General features: G+C 49.4%; 1 protein-coding gene across 8 annotated transcripts in view; it reads left to right on the forward strand.

Annotated features, from left to right (window-relative positions):
* MAPT (microtubule associated protein tau) overlaps positions 1–16,711 on the forward strand; it is a 131,295-nt gene that overhangs the window by 65,071 nt on the left and 49,513 nt on the right. For 3 of the 8 annotated variants that reach the window (XM_031011078.3, XM_055387816.2, XM_055387817.2), the window contains exons 2-4: positions 2,560–2,709; positions 12,024–12,110; positions 14,550–14,636. In XM_031011078.3, the coding sequence (XP_030866938.1) occupies positions 2,577–2,709; positions 12,024–12,110; positions 14,550–14,636 (307 nt within the window). In that variant the 5' untranslated portion in view covers positions 2,560–2,576. The remainder of the gene's footprint in view (positions 1–2,559; positions 2,710–12,023; positions 12,111–14,549; positions 14,637–16,711) is intronic. The other 5 variants (XM_063705806.1, XM_031011074.3, XM_031011076.3 and 2 more) reach the window with 2 other exon arrangements.

Genomic DNA, 16,711 nt, shown 5'->3' on the forward strand with positions numbered 1-16,711 from the left:
AGTGAAACTCCATCTAAAAAAAAAAAAAAAATTATGGACAAAGTTTTTCAAAAAGATATTTAATGCAACTTTATTTGTAATATTGGAACATCTGAGGCCATTTCAGTGCTAACTATTAGGGGATGGTTAGGAAAATATGGTACATATGTGGAAAGGAACATTTGGTAGTTACTGCCCCTGATGTTTACAAAGGCTTTTAGTGACCAACAAATGCTCATGCTATAATCTTATGTGAAAAAAGCAAGTAGCATAATTGCAACTATATTTTTAATGCATAGAATAAAAGGCTAGAAGGAAATATCACAGATCCTTGACATACATTCCCAAACCTTTGTAAATCCGCGGATTCATGAAAACAGACACGTTTGCACAAGTGCCTGATCTTTTCTGTTATACATTCGTTAGAAGTCAAGCCCTGGTGCCACAAAGTATCTGCCTTTTCAAATGTGATCAAAATGTTCTCTTTTGCTTCAAGGCCATTTTTCACGAAGCAGTGGCATTTTTGCCTCTTCATCAGAGTCACCGTGTGCCCTGGAGGACTGAGAACAGCAGAGTCGTTTTAGGATGGGACAGGGCAGCCAGGAGGATTGGGCTCACTCCCTACTAAGTGCCTCACTCCCGTACAGCCCCCATAGAGGAAGAGGGGTTCAAATTTATTCCTCAGCCAGATGGCATGTGCCGCCTGTCCTGGAATTTCACATCACTTATGATGGACCAAAATTCCAAAAGCTGAATCCATGATTGTCAAAGTCTGGTATGGCAGGATGTCAACAGTAATCGTTTCTGGGCAGAGGGATGATTTTCTCTTCCCATCTTGCTTTGTATAAATACATTTTCTATAATAAGATTGTATTACTTTTCTCATCAAGAAATAGCAAAGTACTGTTTTACTCAAAATATGAATAGAGCCAGGCATGGTGGCAGCTTATGCCTGTAATCCCAACACTTTGAGAGGCGGATATGGGAGGATCACTTTAGCCCAGAAGTTTGAGACCAGCCTGGGCAACATAGCGAGACCCCCCCGTCCCCACTCCCCAAAAGAAAACCCACAAAGCATTTATCCTGGATTATTCACAGGGGCCAAAAAAAAAAAAATTCAGGCCTCCTATAGCCATGAGCTACAAATATGAAAATATGCAAATGTGTAAGAAAAGCCAGCACATCCGATTTTTACTTTTACTTTCACACCTCTGTCCACCATGTTCCAAGAGAAGAAACTTGGTCATTGAAAGGAATAGATCAAATCCAAAGAACAAAACCACTGTGCTCGTTAAACTTCTTAGTGTTCACAAAGCTTTAGCTGCAGGTTGAATGGGGCAACCCGAATTGGCTGGCTCACCTGGGCTGCAGGGAGCAGAGATCGCGACACTGCACTCCAGCCTGGGTAACAAAGCAAGACTCTATCTCAAAAAGAAAAAAGTTCATAAATTCAAAGTTATGAATTATTTTTAAAATAATAATAATTCACAATAAAGATGAGGACAAAGTGTGAGTAAATGGTGGTTTCTATCCAGCTCTGTTGAGCTGAAGTGGCATCTCCCTGCTGGGGCTTCTGGGGAAGAAGGGTGTGTGTTGCTCTTCAGATCCCAAGCCTCATGCCCCTACTGGGCCCTGTGGGGTGCTTCTCAGCCCACCAGGAGAGCCACCGTTGGAACGCACACGTGGGGGACCTGGTGGGTGCCGGTGTGGTGAATGGGGGCCACAGCCTGACTCCAGGAAGCCAGCAAACTCGGAGCTGGAGGAGTCAGGACACCCCCGATGAGTCAAGAGTTGGTTTTGCTGCCTGTTGACATCTGATTGAACCATCTCTTCACTTCTCCGTGCCTCACTTTCCTTACCAGACAGGCTCTGCTGATGCTGTCCCTCTCCTGTTCAGTCGTGCCCTCACCGTTAAAGAGAAAGAGCAAACTGCTAGGCAGCAGCATTGATTTTTTTAATGAAGTGGAAAGAGAGCTGGGAATAACAAGTCAGGCCCACCTCACCTGCCTCACCTGGTGGGTTTATTTGTTTTGTTTTTTTTTTGTTTTGTTTTGAGACAGAGTTTCACCCTGTCACCCAGGCTGGAGTGCAGTGGTGTAATCTCAGCTCAGTGCAACCTCCACCTGCCAGGTTCAGTTGATTCTCCTGCCTCAGCCTCCCCAGTAGCTGGGATTACAGGCACCTGCCACATGCCTGGCTAATTATTATATTTTTAGTAGAGATGGGGTTTTACCATGTTGGCCAGGCTGGTCTCGATCACCTGACCTCAGGTGATCCACCCACCTCGGCCTCCCAAAGTGCTGGGATCACAGGCGTGAGCCACCATGCCTGGCCGTCACCTGGTGGTGTTGAATATGAACTGCTGCGGTGTTGGTAAATTAAGCAAGCAGATAGACGTAAATAACGCTTGGGCAGGAATATGGAGCACGGGATGAGGATGGGTGGCCAACTGTTAGAGAGGGTAGCTGGGAGGCTGAGATCTGCCTGCCATGAACTGGGAGGAGAGGCTCCTCTCTCTCTTCACCCCCACTCTGCCCCCCAACACTCCTCGGAACTTATCCTCTCCTCTTCTTTCCCCAGGTGAGCTTTGAACCAGGATGGCTGAGCCCCGCCAGGAGTTCGAAGTGATGGAAGATCACGCTGGGACGTACGGGTTGGGGGACAGGAAAGATCAGGGGGGCTACACCATGCTCCAAGACCAAGAGGGTGACACGGACGCTGGCCTGAAAGGTTAGTGGACAGCCATGCACAGCAGGCCCAGATCACTGCAAGCCAAGGGGTGGCGGGAACAGTTTGCATCCAGAATTGCAAAGAAATTTTAAATACATTGTCTTAGACTGTCAGTAAAGTAAAGCCTCATTAATTTGAGTGGGCCAAGATAACTCAAGCAGTGAGATAATGGCCAGACACAGTGGCTCACGCCTGTAATCCCAGCACTTTGGAAGGCCCAGGCAGGAGGATCCCTTGAGGCCAGGAATTTGAGACCGGCCTGGGCAACATAGCAAGACCCCGTCTCTAAAATAATTTAAAAATTAGCCAGGTGTTGTGGTGCACGTCTATAGTCCTAGCTACTCAGGATGCTGAGGCAGAAGGATCACTTGAGCCCAGGAGTTCAAGGTTGCAGTAAGCTGTGATTATAAAACTGCACTCCAGCCTGAGCAACAGAGCAAGACCCTGTCAAAAAAAAAAGAAAAGAAAAAAGAAAGAAAGAAATTTACCTTGAGTTACCCACATGAGTGAATGTAGGGACAGAGATTTTAGGGCCTTAACAATCTCTCAAATACAGGGTACTTTTTGAGGCATTAGCCACACCTGTTAGCTTATAAATCAGTGGTATTGATTAGCATGTAAAATATGTGACTTTAAACATTGCTTTTTATCTCTTACTTAGATCAGGCCTGAGTGACCTCTCTTTAGCAAGAGTTGGTTAGCCCTGGGATTCTTACTGTAGCCACATTAATAAACAACATTGACTTCTAAACATTCTATAATACCATCTTTTGGCCAAATTGACTTCGCCTCTTCCTCTCTCTTTCCAAATGAAATGTGTTTCATTTCACTGTCAGACCACATGGTTGGGGACCCCACAGAGCACACAGCCCTCCCTCTGCCTTCCCATGCTGGCCCTTCACCCACTGCTGGAGTGCCAGGTTGGTCCAAGGGTTGGACCAAGTTGTCTGAGGTTGTCTCAAGGTTGGTCCAGGCTGTCTCCGTGCTGGGTTGTGCTACAAGGAGCCCTTCTTTCCATGGGTGTGGCTGGCAGTGAGTGCTCACAGCAACAGCCCACGGTGCAGCCCGAGGGCAGGATGGACTCAGTCCCTGTCTCCATACCCATTTCTAAGGAGGCAAAATGGCAAACACTCTACTTTTCTCTTTTAATGCTAAAAATAAGAAAACACCTTGCAGCCCAGGGTATGGGTAGTGCATGGAAGCCGTGGAGTTCCGAGGTGGGAAGTGACCTCTGCTGGATATGTCTATTCAGGAAGATTGCTGGAGTGGGTGGGGTCTCTGGGAGGTCCCCTGAGTGTGGGAAGCTGGGACCACCAGCTTTCTCGCACAGGGAGTGGCCATCCCAGCTTGGAGAGGTTCCAGGACTGGTTGGGAGGCACGTTTCAGATTTCTATCTGTTGAATCAGCGAAGATATTGGATTATGAGGAATTTGGGAATTAGGAAAGTGGGTGCAGGTGGGTTGGGGGTAGGTGAAGGAAGACATGGGCGTATTGGGGGAGCGGGGGCTGCTCAGAGGTGTTCCAGAAGCTCTGGGTGAGGAGGTGAGAGGGACCGGGGAATGCAGCTCGGCCCAGCCTCCCTACCTGAGGTCAGCCATCACGTGGTGATGGCAAGATGGAAATGTGCTTTCTGACTGCTCCAGCCAGTGCTGCCAGATTCAGCTCCCCAGGGAGGGCACCTGAGAGGCTCCAAGCCAGGAGATCTGTTTTCTCCTTTGTTTTTTTTTGTTTGTTTTGTTTTGTTTTAATTATACTTTAAGTTCTAGGGTACATGTGCACAACGTGCAGGTTTGTTACATATGTATACATGTGCCATGTTGGTGTGCTGCACCCATCAACTTGTCATTTACATTAGGTATATCTCCTAATGCTATCCCTCCCCCCTCCCCCCACCCCCTGTTTTCTCCTTTGAATCCTTCTTAGAGGCCGGGCGCGGTGGCTCACGCCTGTAATCCCAGCACTTTGGGAGGCTGCGGCGGGAGGATCGCTTGAGCCCAGGAGTTCCAGACCAGCCTGGGTAACATAGTGAGACCTCGTCTCTACAGATAATAATTTTAAAAATTATCCGGGCATAGTGGCATGCACCTATAGTCCCAGCTACTCAAGAGGCAGAGGCAGGAGGATCACTTGAGCCCAGGAGGCGGAGGGTGCCGTGAGCCAAGATCCCACCACTGCACTCCAGCCTGGGCGACAGAGACCCCCATGTCAAATAATAATAATAATAAATAAATCCTTCTCAGTCCCTTCCTCACTGTGTCCCCCTCCACTGAATTTTTCCACCTCCTCTCCCACTTCCCCCACTCCCGCTTTCCCTCTCCTTCTCTCCCCACTCCATCTTTTTCTTTCTCTGCTGTTTCTCATCCCTTCCTCCTCTCCATCCCGCAACACTGCCTACCCTGTCCCTGCCCCACCCTGGTGCTCAGGATGTGTGAAGTGAGGGGTGGTAGCCCCCAAGACCTCAACCCCGAAGGTTAGCCTGTTGAAACCACTTTCTCCCAGCTGCCCCCCTGGCAGTTGGTGCTGCTGGGGGAAACTGGGATTGGGGGCCAGATTTTGCCTCTTTTCCTGACAAAGAGAGATGAAGAGTTCTCTCACCAGGTGCCTGGGACTGGGGTGTGGGTGTCCCAGCCTATCCCAGCGCATCTGTTCTGCATCATGATTAATAGTGCTGCTTTCAGCCGGGCGTGGTGGCTCACACCTGTAATCCCAGCACTTTGGGAGGCTAAGGTGGGCAGATCACGAGGTCAGGAGTTCGAGACCAGCCTGGCCAACATGGTGAAACCTCGTCTCTACTAAAAATACAAATATTAACCAGGTGTGGTGGTGGGCGCCTGTAGTCCCAGCTACTTGGGAGGCTGAGGCAGGAGAATCACTTGAATCTGGGAAGCAGAGGTTGCAGTGAGCCAAGATCGTGCCACTGCACTCCAGCCTGGGTGACAGAGCGAGACTCCGTCCTAAAAAAAAAGAAGGAGTTTTGCTCTGTCGCCCAGGCTGGAGTGTAGTGGCACCATCTCGGCTCACCGCAACCTGCGCCTCCCGGGTGCAAGCGATTCTCCTGCCTCAGCCTCCCAAGTAGCTAGGATTACAGGTGCCTACCACCACGCCCGGCCAGTTTTTGTATTTTTAGAAGAGACGGGGTTTCACCCTGTTGGCCAGGCTCGTCTGGGACTCCTGACCTCAGGTAATCCGCCCACCTCAGCCTCCCAAAGTGCTGGGATTGCAGGCATGAGCCACCGTGCCCAGTCAACTCCTTCTCAAAAAAGAAAATAGTACTGCTTTCTCTTTCAAGTGTCCTGATTTGGGTGATAGTAAATGCCACTCTACTTATAAGGGATCTACCTCAGAATGCTAATTGGGACATTTTTGTAGCACTCTACTGTTGGCAGCAGGTGATGCTCACAACAGCCCGTGAGGGTGGATGACGTCCGCTTCACAGATGACAAAGGAGCCTCATGCTCAGACCGTGGGCTGCCAGAGCAGGTCCATGGCTGCAGCCCCACATGGACCATATTTCCCCCTTGTCACTCTTTCCACTAAGCCCCCTTGGAACTTCAGTTATTAAACTCTCTTGGGTGGAATCCAAGTTAGAATCACAACATGTGCCTCATATGGATTGTGCCAGTGAAAAATGACATTCTATTTAGAGGCAGGGCAGCCTGGCTTAGAGTCAGTTTAAAATATGTATTATGCTGCAACAAATGTACCATGATCCTGTAAGATGTTCACAACAAGGGAACTGGATGTGGGGTATACTGTCTGTACTAACTTCACAAGTTTTCTGTAAATCTAAAACTGTTCCAAAATAACAAGTTCGTTTAAAATTAACTCCAGGAGACCAGGTACGGTAGCTAATGCCTATAATCCCAGCACTTCGGAAGGCTGAGGCAGGTGGATTGCTTGAGCCCAGGAGTTTGAGACGAGCCTGGGCAACATGGTGAAATCCTGTCTCTAAAAAAAATCACAAAAATTAGCCAGGTGTGGTGGCGCATTCCTGTAGTCCCAGCTACTTGCGGGGCTGAGGTGGGAGAATCATCTGAGCCCAGGAGTTTGGGGCTGCAGTGAGCTGTGATTGTACCACTGCACTCCAACCTGGGCAACAGAGCAAGACCCTGTCTCAAAAAACAAAAATGAAATAAAGTCCAGGAAAGAAGTAGGTTTTACCACTCTTATTTTCTGAAGAGAAAACTAAATTTAATGTGTAAAGTGAGGACAAGTTCACCAAGTTAGTGTTTGAGTTGCCTAAAATATGTTTGCTAAAACTATTCAAAGCTTTCACATAAAACATGATCAGAAGTTCTATGCCAAAACATATGTGTGTGTATATATATATATGCACTATATATACTGTATATAAAAATGCAAAATCTAAATTGCCAACCTTTTTGAAATTGCTCTGAAAGGAAAGCATTTCAAGATAATTTGCTTACCCAAAGAATATACTTTCCAAGAAAGCAAGTAATACTTAAGGTGTTCATAATCCTCATCAAATTAATTCTTGCTACTGAAAGCTTACAAGGAGCTGTTTTGATGTCGGGTGTGACAGGTTTGACTTGGCAGAAGGTGTCACTTTACTAACAACATTTTAAATAAGTGACAGAAGACAAGAAACTACACGTTAAATGCCAGAACAAAGAGTGTCTAAGTGGATGCTAAGAGTTGAAATATGGCTGAATACCTGCCCAAGAGAGCTGAAAAGTAGATGAAAGTTGGTTACCTATAAACTAGTGCACCCTAATGAATTAAAAGGTGTTGATGAGTTGACTTGTTATGCCTTCCAGATAAGACATGCAAATGGGGCTTCTTCCTCCTTCACTACTTCCAAGGGATTTAACAAGGAGACCAATGCAAATGATAAGGACTGTAGGGCTCAAGCTGGGGACAGATTGGGGAAAGGGGGACCATCATGCCCATATAGATGTCCCTGTGCCCTGGCAGTCAAGGCTGCTGAAAAATAACAAAACCCAGAAGTCTGCGTGATGCTGCCTCACCATTTGTCCAAAGCCTTCTTGCGGCAGTTTGCAGGCTTTTGCAAAAGCTCCAGGACCAAGGAGCTATGTTCATGCTGGAAGCTTGTTCAGGATTAGCTGTTCTTTGTGGGATGGGCGCAGCCAGGGCCAGGTGTCCAGGGACAGTGTTTTAACAAAGGGCGTGAGGTGTCTGATCTCACAGTGGAACTTCACTTGCCTTTTTTTCATCTTCTCATTCTGCTTCATGCACAGAACCAGCCCCATCCTGAAACTGACTCTAAATTACTCCCGCCCCAGGTGGAGTGCCTTTCTCGGAGTTCAACAGAGCCTTCCTGTCGCCCAAGGGACAACTCCACTGAATGCCCAAGCCACACCCAAAACCTAACAAGTAAAAACCAAATTCTGTGCTCCCCCATCCTGGGCCATTCCTGGTTTCTCTACTGCTGTTGGTGGTACCACCATCAGCTTGTCCATCATGACCCTGGCCAGTTCCTCCCACAACCCTCCACAGCACCCAGGGACCTCACCTCCTTTCCATCCGACACAGATTTCGTCACCACAAACCTTGGTTTTGCAACAGCAGCCATGAGACCTTTACACCCTCCGCCCTTCATCCTGTCCCCCACTGAGGCCCCAGAGCCATTCCTTAAAGCAGCGCGCCACAAACTATGACCCACAAGCCAATTCTGGTACCCAGCCTGTTTTGCACAGCCAGTGAACTGACAATGATCTTTTCATACAGCCAGAAAAACAAAACAAAACAAAAAACAAACAAAAAAAAAAACCCACCATTCTGAGCATGTGACTTCCATGTTCAAGATGTCTCATGTTCAGAAAGGCCCCTGGAAAAGGAGGAAGGGGAGCTGGGCACAAAGGGAGACTCTCTCAGCTGAGCTCCTCCCATCCAGACATTTTCCTGGACTTCCTATCCAATGACTTCCCTTAGCTTCTTATCAGCCACCCCTGTCTGCCCAGGAGGCTGGAAGATGTGGCCTTTTAACTGGGCACAGCTCTGTCCTCTATCATATCAGGGCTCTGTTCCCAAGGAGGGTAGAGAGAGTGGACACCAGGTGGACCCTCAGCAGTCTGTGCCACAGAGGGAGTGTTTGCAATTTCCAGACTAAAAGTCCCCATGTGCTTGACGGGGTATGTGACTACAACATGATGCTTGACTTTTCCTCATACGACCAGAGCCACTTTGTCCATCTGGTACAATGTCAGCTATCTGCTGGGGGCCCTCCAGGATTCCCAGTCAATTCCATATCTGCATCACCACCATTGGCACTAAATAAAATAAAATACTCAAGTTCCTGCTGGTGAGCATGAGCAGTGCTACACTGGGCCCTTCAACCAAGGTGACATGATAATGACTGAAAATAATCACTGCCACTTATTGGGGGTGTCTCATCTGCCAGGCATGGTACAAAGTGCTTTAAATAAGCATTCAACAATTTCATGCTGACAGAAGCCCTGTGAGCCAGTGGAGCTACTACTATGCCCATTATACAGGGGAGAAAACTGAGGCAGAGAGAGGTTAGGTAATTCGCTCAGCCTCACACAACCAATAGGTGGTGGAGCCAGGATTTGGGACCCATCTGCCTGACTCTCTAGAGGCTCTATCTTCCAGTCTTCCAGAGTTGAGTCTAAGGCATGAATAGGACAATTAGACAGCAGAGGAAACCCATTCAGCCACCATGTGCATGAAGAGTAAGGAATTTCTGTCATACAGAGGGGAGTGAATTCACTGAGCTGAGAGCTGAGGAACCATTGATCTGATGGCTGAGACACCACTGGGAAGACTGGAGAGGCTTTTCTGGGCATGCAGTGCCAGGCACAGGAGGAGCTGAGGGAAGATGACTAAGAGGTACTGGCAAAGAATTCAGAAATTCTGATGGAAGCTTTACATGTTACCATCACATCCATCCATCTATCCACCCATCCATCCACCCATATCTTCCTCCCTCCACCCAATCATGCATACATCCAGTCATCTATACACCACCCACCCACCCATCCATCCATCCATCCATCCCTTCATCCATCCCATCATCCATCCAATTATACATACATCCAATCATATATCTGTACATAATCCATTCTTCCCTCGGTTCATCCATCCATCCATTCATCCATCCATCCACCCATCCCTTCCTTCATCCTTCCTATCATCCATCCAATCATACATATATCCAATCATACATCTGCACATCACCAGCTCATCCATCTATCCATTTATCCATCCATCCTTCCTTCCATCCATCATTCATCCATCATACATACATCTAACCATACATCTCTACATCATTCTTCCATCGATTCATCCAATTATCCATCATACATTCATCTAACCATACATCTCTACATCATTCATTCTTCCATCGATTCATCCAATTATCCATCATTCCTTCCTCCATCCATCCCATTATCCATTTGATCATACATATATCATCTATACATCATCCATTCATCCATCCATCCATCCATCCACCCATATCTTCATCCAATCAATCATACATACATCGAATCATCTATACATCACCCATCCATCCATCCATCCATCCATTCATCTATCCACCCATCCATCCATCCATCCATCCATCCATGTAACCATCCAGTCATATATCCAATTACACATCCACCCAGTCATACATTCATACATGCATCTAATCATTCAATTATACATACACACATCCATATAATTATACATCCAATTATACCTCCATCCAATTATACATTCATACACCCACCTAATAAATTATTAATTCATATATCCATCCATATAATTATACATCAATTATACATCCATCTAATCATTCAGTAATTCACCCATCCATGCAGTCATCTATCCAATAATACATTCATCCAGTCATCCATCCATCCATCCACCCATTCATCCATCCGTCCGTCCATCCACCCATCATGGTTTGAGCCATGATTTACCACGATGGTCCCCTGTGGACAGCCCAGGTGGGGCAGAACTGAAGGGAAGCCCAGGGCTGCCCCCATAAACATTTGCCTCCTTTACATCGATGAGAACTAGATCCACATGTATAAATCCTCATGATTTGAAGGTGCTTTTACCAACATTCACTCGTGGGATTCTCCCAGGAGCTCTAGGAGGAGGCAGGTAGAGTTGAGGTCATCTCATGCATTTTACAGATGAGGAAACGGAGGCCCTGAGAGGCAGGTCCAAGGCCACCTGACCAGAAAGAAGTGGAACTGGGACTTGAACCCAGCCATCTTGCCCCTTGGTCCCATGCTCTCTAGCCTGTAACTCCTGCTTCCTGGTGGGGCATCTCCAGGAGGACCCTATCGGCTGGCCATGGGCCTGCCCTGGAGTCTTTTGCTCTGTGTGGCCATCCTTCCTCCCTCAGGAGAGTGTGTGCTCCCAGAGCACAGGCTGTATCTTCTGAGCATTTTGTCCCTTCCCAGTACCTAGCACTCAGCTCTGTATACATCGGGCTCTCAAGAAGTCTCAACCTTCCAGAGTGTAAGGCCTTGACCTGCTCAGCCCTGGATACTGCATGATGCATTGATAAGCCCCTAAAATAACCAGGGCAGATTGACTCCCAGTGGCCAAAGTGCCACAGGGAAGGGACAATTCAGCCCTTCTAGGAGGAGGAGGAGGTAGTTTTCTCATTTCTATTAAGCCAACAAAAGCTGCCTTACTAAGGACATTCTTGGTGGAGGGCGTGACTGTCAACCACTGTGATCATTTGGGCCTCTCTTGCCCAGGCTTCCCATTCTGAAAGGACAGTTTTATTGTAGGTACCCATGGCTGCCATTTCAAATGTAACTCACAGCTTGTCCATCAGTCCTTGGAGGTCTTTCTATGAAAGGAGCTTGGTGGCGTCCAAACACCACCCAATGTCCACTTAGAAGTAAGCACCGTGTCTGCCCTGAGCTGACTCCTTTTCCAAGGAAGGGGTTGGATCGCTGAGTGTTTTTCCAGGTGTCTACTTGTTGTTAATTAATAGCAATGACAAAGCAGAAGGTTCATGCGCAGCTCGGCTTTCTGGTATTTGCTGCCCGTTGACCAATGGAAGATAAACCTTTGCCTCAGGTGGCACCACTAGCTGGTTAAGAGGCACTTTCTCCTTTCACCCAGGAGCAAACGCACATCACCTGTGTCCTCATCTGATGGCCCTGGTGTGGGGCACAGTCGTGTTGGCAGGGAGGGAGGTGGGGTTGGTCCCCTTTGTGGGTTTGTTGCGAGGCCGTGTTCCAGCTGTTTCCACGGGGAGCGATTTTCGGCTCCACAGGACACTGCTCCCCAGTTCCTCCTGAGACCAAAAGGGGGCGCTGGGGAGAGGCCACCGTTCTGAGGGCTCACTGTGTGTGTTCCAGAATCTCCCCTGCAGACCCCCACTGAGGACGGATCTGAGGAACCGGGCTCTGAAACCTCTGATGCTAAGAGCACTCCAACAGCGGAAGGTGGGCCCCCCTTTAGACGCCCCCTCCATGCCTCCAGCCTGTGCTTAGCCGTGCTTTGAGCCTCCCTCCTGGCTGCATCTGCTGCTCCCCCTGGCTGAGAGATGTGCTCACTCCTTCGGTGCTTTGCAGGACAGCGTGGTGGGAGCTGAGCCTTGCGTCGATGCCTTGCTTGCTGGTGCTGAGTGTGGGCACCTTCATCCCGTGTGTGCTCTGGAGGCAGCCACCCTTGGACAGTCCCGCACACAGCTCCACAAAGCCCTGCTCCATACGACTGTCCTCCCACACCCCCTTCAAAAGCCCCCTCCTCTCTCTTTCTTCAGGGGCCAGTAGGTCCCAGAGCAGCCATTTGGCTGAGGGAAGGGGCAGGTCAGTGGACATCTGATCTTGGTTTAGTATCCTTCATTTTGGGGGCTCTGGGTGTGGCCTGGGCCTCTGGACTTTGGCCACGGTGTTTGTTCCAGCCCTTCTCCTAACCTGTCCTTTCCAGACACTCAGCATCTAGGTTATTAGCACCTCACATACTTTCTGACATGCTCCTCAGTCCTGATTTTGACCATCTTCTCTTGCTTCCCATCTGTGTCAGTCAAGACTGCATTTGGCTGTAAGAAACAGAAACCCCAACTAACTGTGGCATTTACATGAAGAGGTTTACTTTTCTCACATAATCAGATGTCTGGACTTGGCCAGCACCTCAAGGGTCATTGATGCTCTCCTGTCTTTATTTTCTGTCATCTTTAGTGGTTGGATTGTTGCCTCATGGTTACAAAGTGGCTGCTACACTTCCAGGCATCACATCTGCCTTTGTAGCAGGAACAAGTTGCAAAGTAAAGTGGCCAAAAGGGCCCTGAAACTAAATGTGTCCCCTTAGGAAAGCAGGAGTTTTCTTGCAAGTGGCAATCTTCTGCTTATGTCTCATTGGCCAGAGCTGGGTCTTACGGCCACCCCTTGCTGCAAGCAAGGCTGGGACATTGAGCATTTTGCCTTCCAACCTCTTTAGCAGAATAAACCAAGGGGGAAGAACGTTAATAATGGCTTTTGAGTCACTAGTTGGCAGTATCTGCCCCTCTATCTTTCCATCCTCCCCATGGAGTTTCAAGGTTCCTTTCTCAGTACTTCTTCAGGCTCTGCATGTTCATTTGGATCTTGTGTCTTGGGGTGAAAAACTGGCCCAAGTGTCTCCCCAAGCATCCACCTTTGGATTAATTTGGAAAATGGCTGTCAAGTGCCCGCCTCTTGCTTGGTATAATGCTACAGCTTTAGAGGACGCAGCAGGCATGGGCCTTGCCGCTGAGGTTCTTAGCCTCATGAGAATATCCAGATCAGATTCTCATGGCTCCTTCTTAGAGCCAGTGACGCAAGACACTTCCTGCTCATCTTGTTGGGACGGTTTTACAAGTTGCCTGCCATCCTGAGAAAGTCTACAAAACGATGCCAGACCTCATGCCAGCTTCCCAAGCCTTGACTCTCAGTGCTCCCTCAACAGGATTCTGGAAGAATCTCCCAAACAAGTCTCAATGCCCTCTGGACCCTGTGCAGGCGTGAGACTCAAGAGCATTGGCTCCCACCCCTGATGGAGGGAACGCTGCTGGGGCTGGGATCTTGCCTGGTTGCTCCGCCTGCACCCAAGACAACCATAATTAAAATGTCCTTCATTGAACTTGGAAAGCCTTCAAAGCTGACAACTCCTTACGTGTACCCGGAAAGGCCTGGGAGTGTGCCAGGGCATTGCTCGGGAGGGACGCTGATTTGGAAGCATTTACCTGATGAGAGACTGACAGCAGCTCCTGGTAGCCGAGCTTTCCCTCCTGCCTCTGCTGTGAAGATGGACCCATCCGACAGTCAAATGCCTGACTCTGGACAGGAGCAGACCTATTTATTGCCATGCAAGGGACTCTGCACTTTTGAATTGTGGGTCATGGGCTTGGATTTAGGGGTTAGAGCTGGGAGAAGTCTTGGAAGTCACCTAGAGATGACACTGCCATTTTGCAGATGAGGAAACCGTCCAATCAAAAGGGACCAAGGACTTGCCCAAAGCCTCACAGCAAAACCATAGGCCCCCGCACTAACCCCGGAGTCCCTGTGCTGTCTTAAGGATCAAATAGTTGTAAGCAATCATCTGGTTTTCAGTATTTCTTCTTTTAAAATGCCTGGGGCCATGCCCAGCAGTCTGTTTCACTGCAGCGTTTACACAGGGCTGCCGGGCTTTCCTGGTGGATGAGCTGGGCGGTTCATGAGCCAGAACCACTCAGCAGCATGTCAGTGTGCTTCCTGGGGAGCTGGTAGCAGGGGCTCCGGGCCCTGCTTCAGGGCTGCTTTCTGGCATATGGCTGATCCCCTCCTCACTCCTCCTCCCTGCATTGCTCCTGCGCAAGAAGCAAAGGTGAGGGGCTGGGTATGGCTCGTCCTGGCCCCTCTAAGGTGGATCTCGGTGGTTTCTAGATGTGACAGCACCCTTAGTGGATGAGGGAGCTCCCGGCGAGCAGGCTGCCGCGCAGCCCCACACGGAGATCCCAGAAGGAACCACAGGTGAGGGTGAGCCCCAGAGACCCCCAGGCAGTCAAGGCCCTGCTGGGTGCCCCAGCTGACCTGTGACAGAAGTGAGGGAGCTTTGCGTGTTTATCCTCCTGTGGGGCAGGAACATGGGTGGATTCTGGCTCCTGGGAATCTTGGGTTGTGAGTAGCTCGATGCCTTGGTGCCCAGTTACCTCCCTGGCTGCCTGCCAGCCTCTCAGAGCATTTAGGGCCTTCTGGACTTCTAGATGCTCCTCATCTTGCCTCAGTTAGCGCGTCAGTTCCAGAGACTTCTCTGCAGGGTTTTCTGGGGCAGGTGGTGGCAGACCCGTGCCTTCTTGACACCTGAGGTCAGTCCACCCTCCTGCTCAGACTGCCCAGCACAGGGTCACCTCCCAAGGGGTGGACCCCAAGATCACCTGAGCGCACAGAGGGTGCAGATGACTGGACCACACCTTTTGGTGATCTTAATGAGGTGGTCCCAGAGGAGCTCAGACATGCAATCTAGCATCCAGTTCTGGGACTCTGTCTCCTTTTCAAACGTATTCATGTAGAACAGGCATGACGAGAATGCCTTGTCAACATGGGTGATGGGGAATCAATCAGACAGGGCGCCGGGCTCAAGGCTGCAGTCACCCAAGAGTGGCTCAGCCCACCAGGCCCTAGGAAACGCCTGCACAGCCTGGAGCTCCTGGAGTCATTTCCTTCATGTCTTCTTCACTGCACTTACGTAAAGATGCCAGCCATTGGTTTGGTGATTTGGAGGGTGCCCAGTTGCCCAACAAGAAATGCAGAAGAGGCCTAGCCAGGATTTCACCAGCAGTGGAGAGTAGAGAAGATGTGGCCAGAAAAGAGTTTCCTTTCCCTCCTAAAGATGGTACTCCCTGCAGCTACTGGGGAAGCCTGCAGCGTTCTCTAGGGCTCTGTGTGTTGAGAGCAGCCCCACCCTGGCCCCTTCTGAGTGTATTTCTGCTTTGTGACTTGATCCGTGAAGTCCCCTGAGATGGGCAGAGGGGATGTCCTCGAACCTGGGGCAGAGCCTCATCCTTGAATGTGAAGGACGTTTGAAGACTGTGGCATGATCATGATCACAGGATGAGATCACAGGGAACTTGAGTTTCTCTCCTCCTCTCCCTTCACAGTTATTTCACTGAGGGAAATCCCTCCCCTGCCCAGAATGAAAACTCTAGCCAACTCTTGACTTTTCCATCACTCCAAAGTAGTTGAAAGTACATTAGTCTCCACAGTGGCAAAACAGTGTGCAAAAGCTAAATAATTAGAACAGCCAGTCCCCATGTGACAGTCAAAGCTTCTAACTCCATTCAAAGTTGCAGCCATTCCCCTCAGGGGCTGGCGGGGAGGGGAGGGGTAAGAGAAACAGGAAAGTTCTTACTGAGTTGGTCCTGGTGTGAGCTGCGTCACACTCCCTGCAGAGGTTTCAAGGAGACTCTCTCTCTCTCTGTCTCCATGGGGACCTTATTTGAATTCTTCTAGACTCTTACCCCAGCCTGCCATCTCCAGCTATCCTCCCCTGAAGAGCCCTTCTGCTGCGCTGGATGCTGGTGGCCATGTCATCTCCTCGGCCCCGTGGGAGTCTGAAGATCTGGCTGCAGCCTCACCTCTGAGGTCCTGCTGGTTGCCACCTCTTAAACATGATCTGAGGCTCCCATGCACTCTGACCTGTGCCCACATGGGGCCCACGGGAAACACGCTGGCAAGCAAACTGTGGGTGTGCAGACGGTTCTCAGGGCTGCAGCACCTGTCCTTTGCTCTGCCCCCAAAGCAAGGCCAGCCCATCTTCCATCCTCTAGTGTTCCTTGGTGGGGCCCTGACCACAGTCCACCAGGTCCCTAACCAGAGGGGACACACACCAGGTGTCCTCAATGTATTGCCTTGAAACAGTTGTGCTGGGACTGTGATGGGGGGTGGCCATGTAGCCACTCCCACCACCCCCAAGCCACTCTCTCCAAGGAAATCCTCCTAAAGATCCCTTTACATCCTCCATGTGGTGGGGAGGTTCTAGAGTTGGGTGCATGTGTCTTCAGCTACTGACAATGCAGACCTTAGTTGGCACCTCGCTCTGGCCTATC

Source organism: Gorilla gorilla, chromosome 4, assembly GCF_029281585.2.
Source record: "Gorilla gorilla gorilla isolate KB3781 chromosome 4, NHGRI_mGorGor1-v2.1_pri, whole genome shotgun sequence".
Taxonomy (NCBI): Eukaryota; Metazoa; Chordata; class Mammalia; order Primates; family Hominidae; genus Gorilla; species Gorilla gorilla.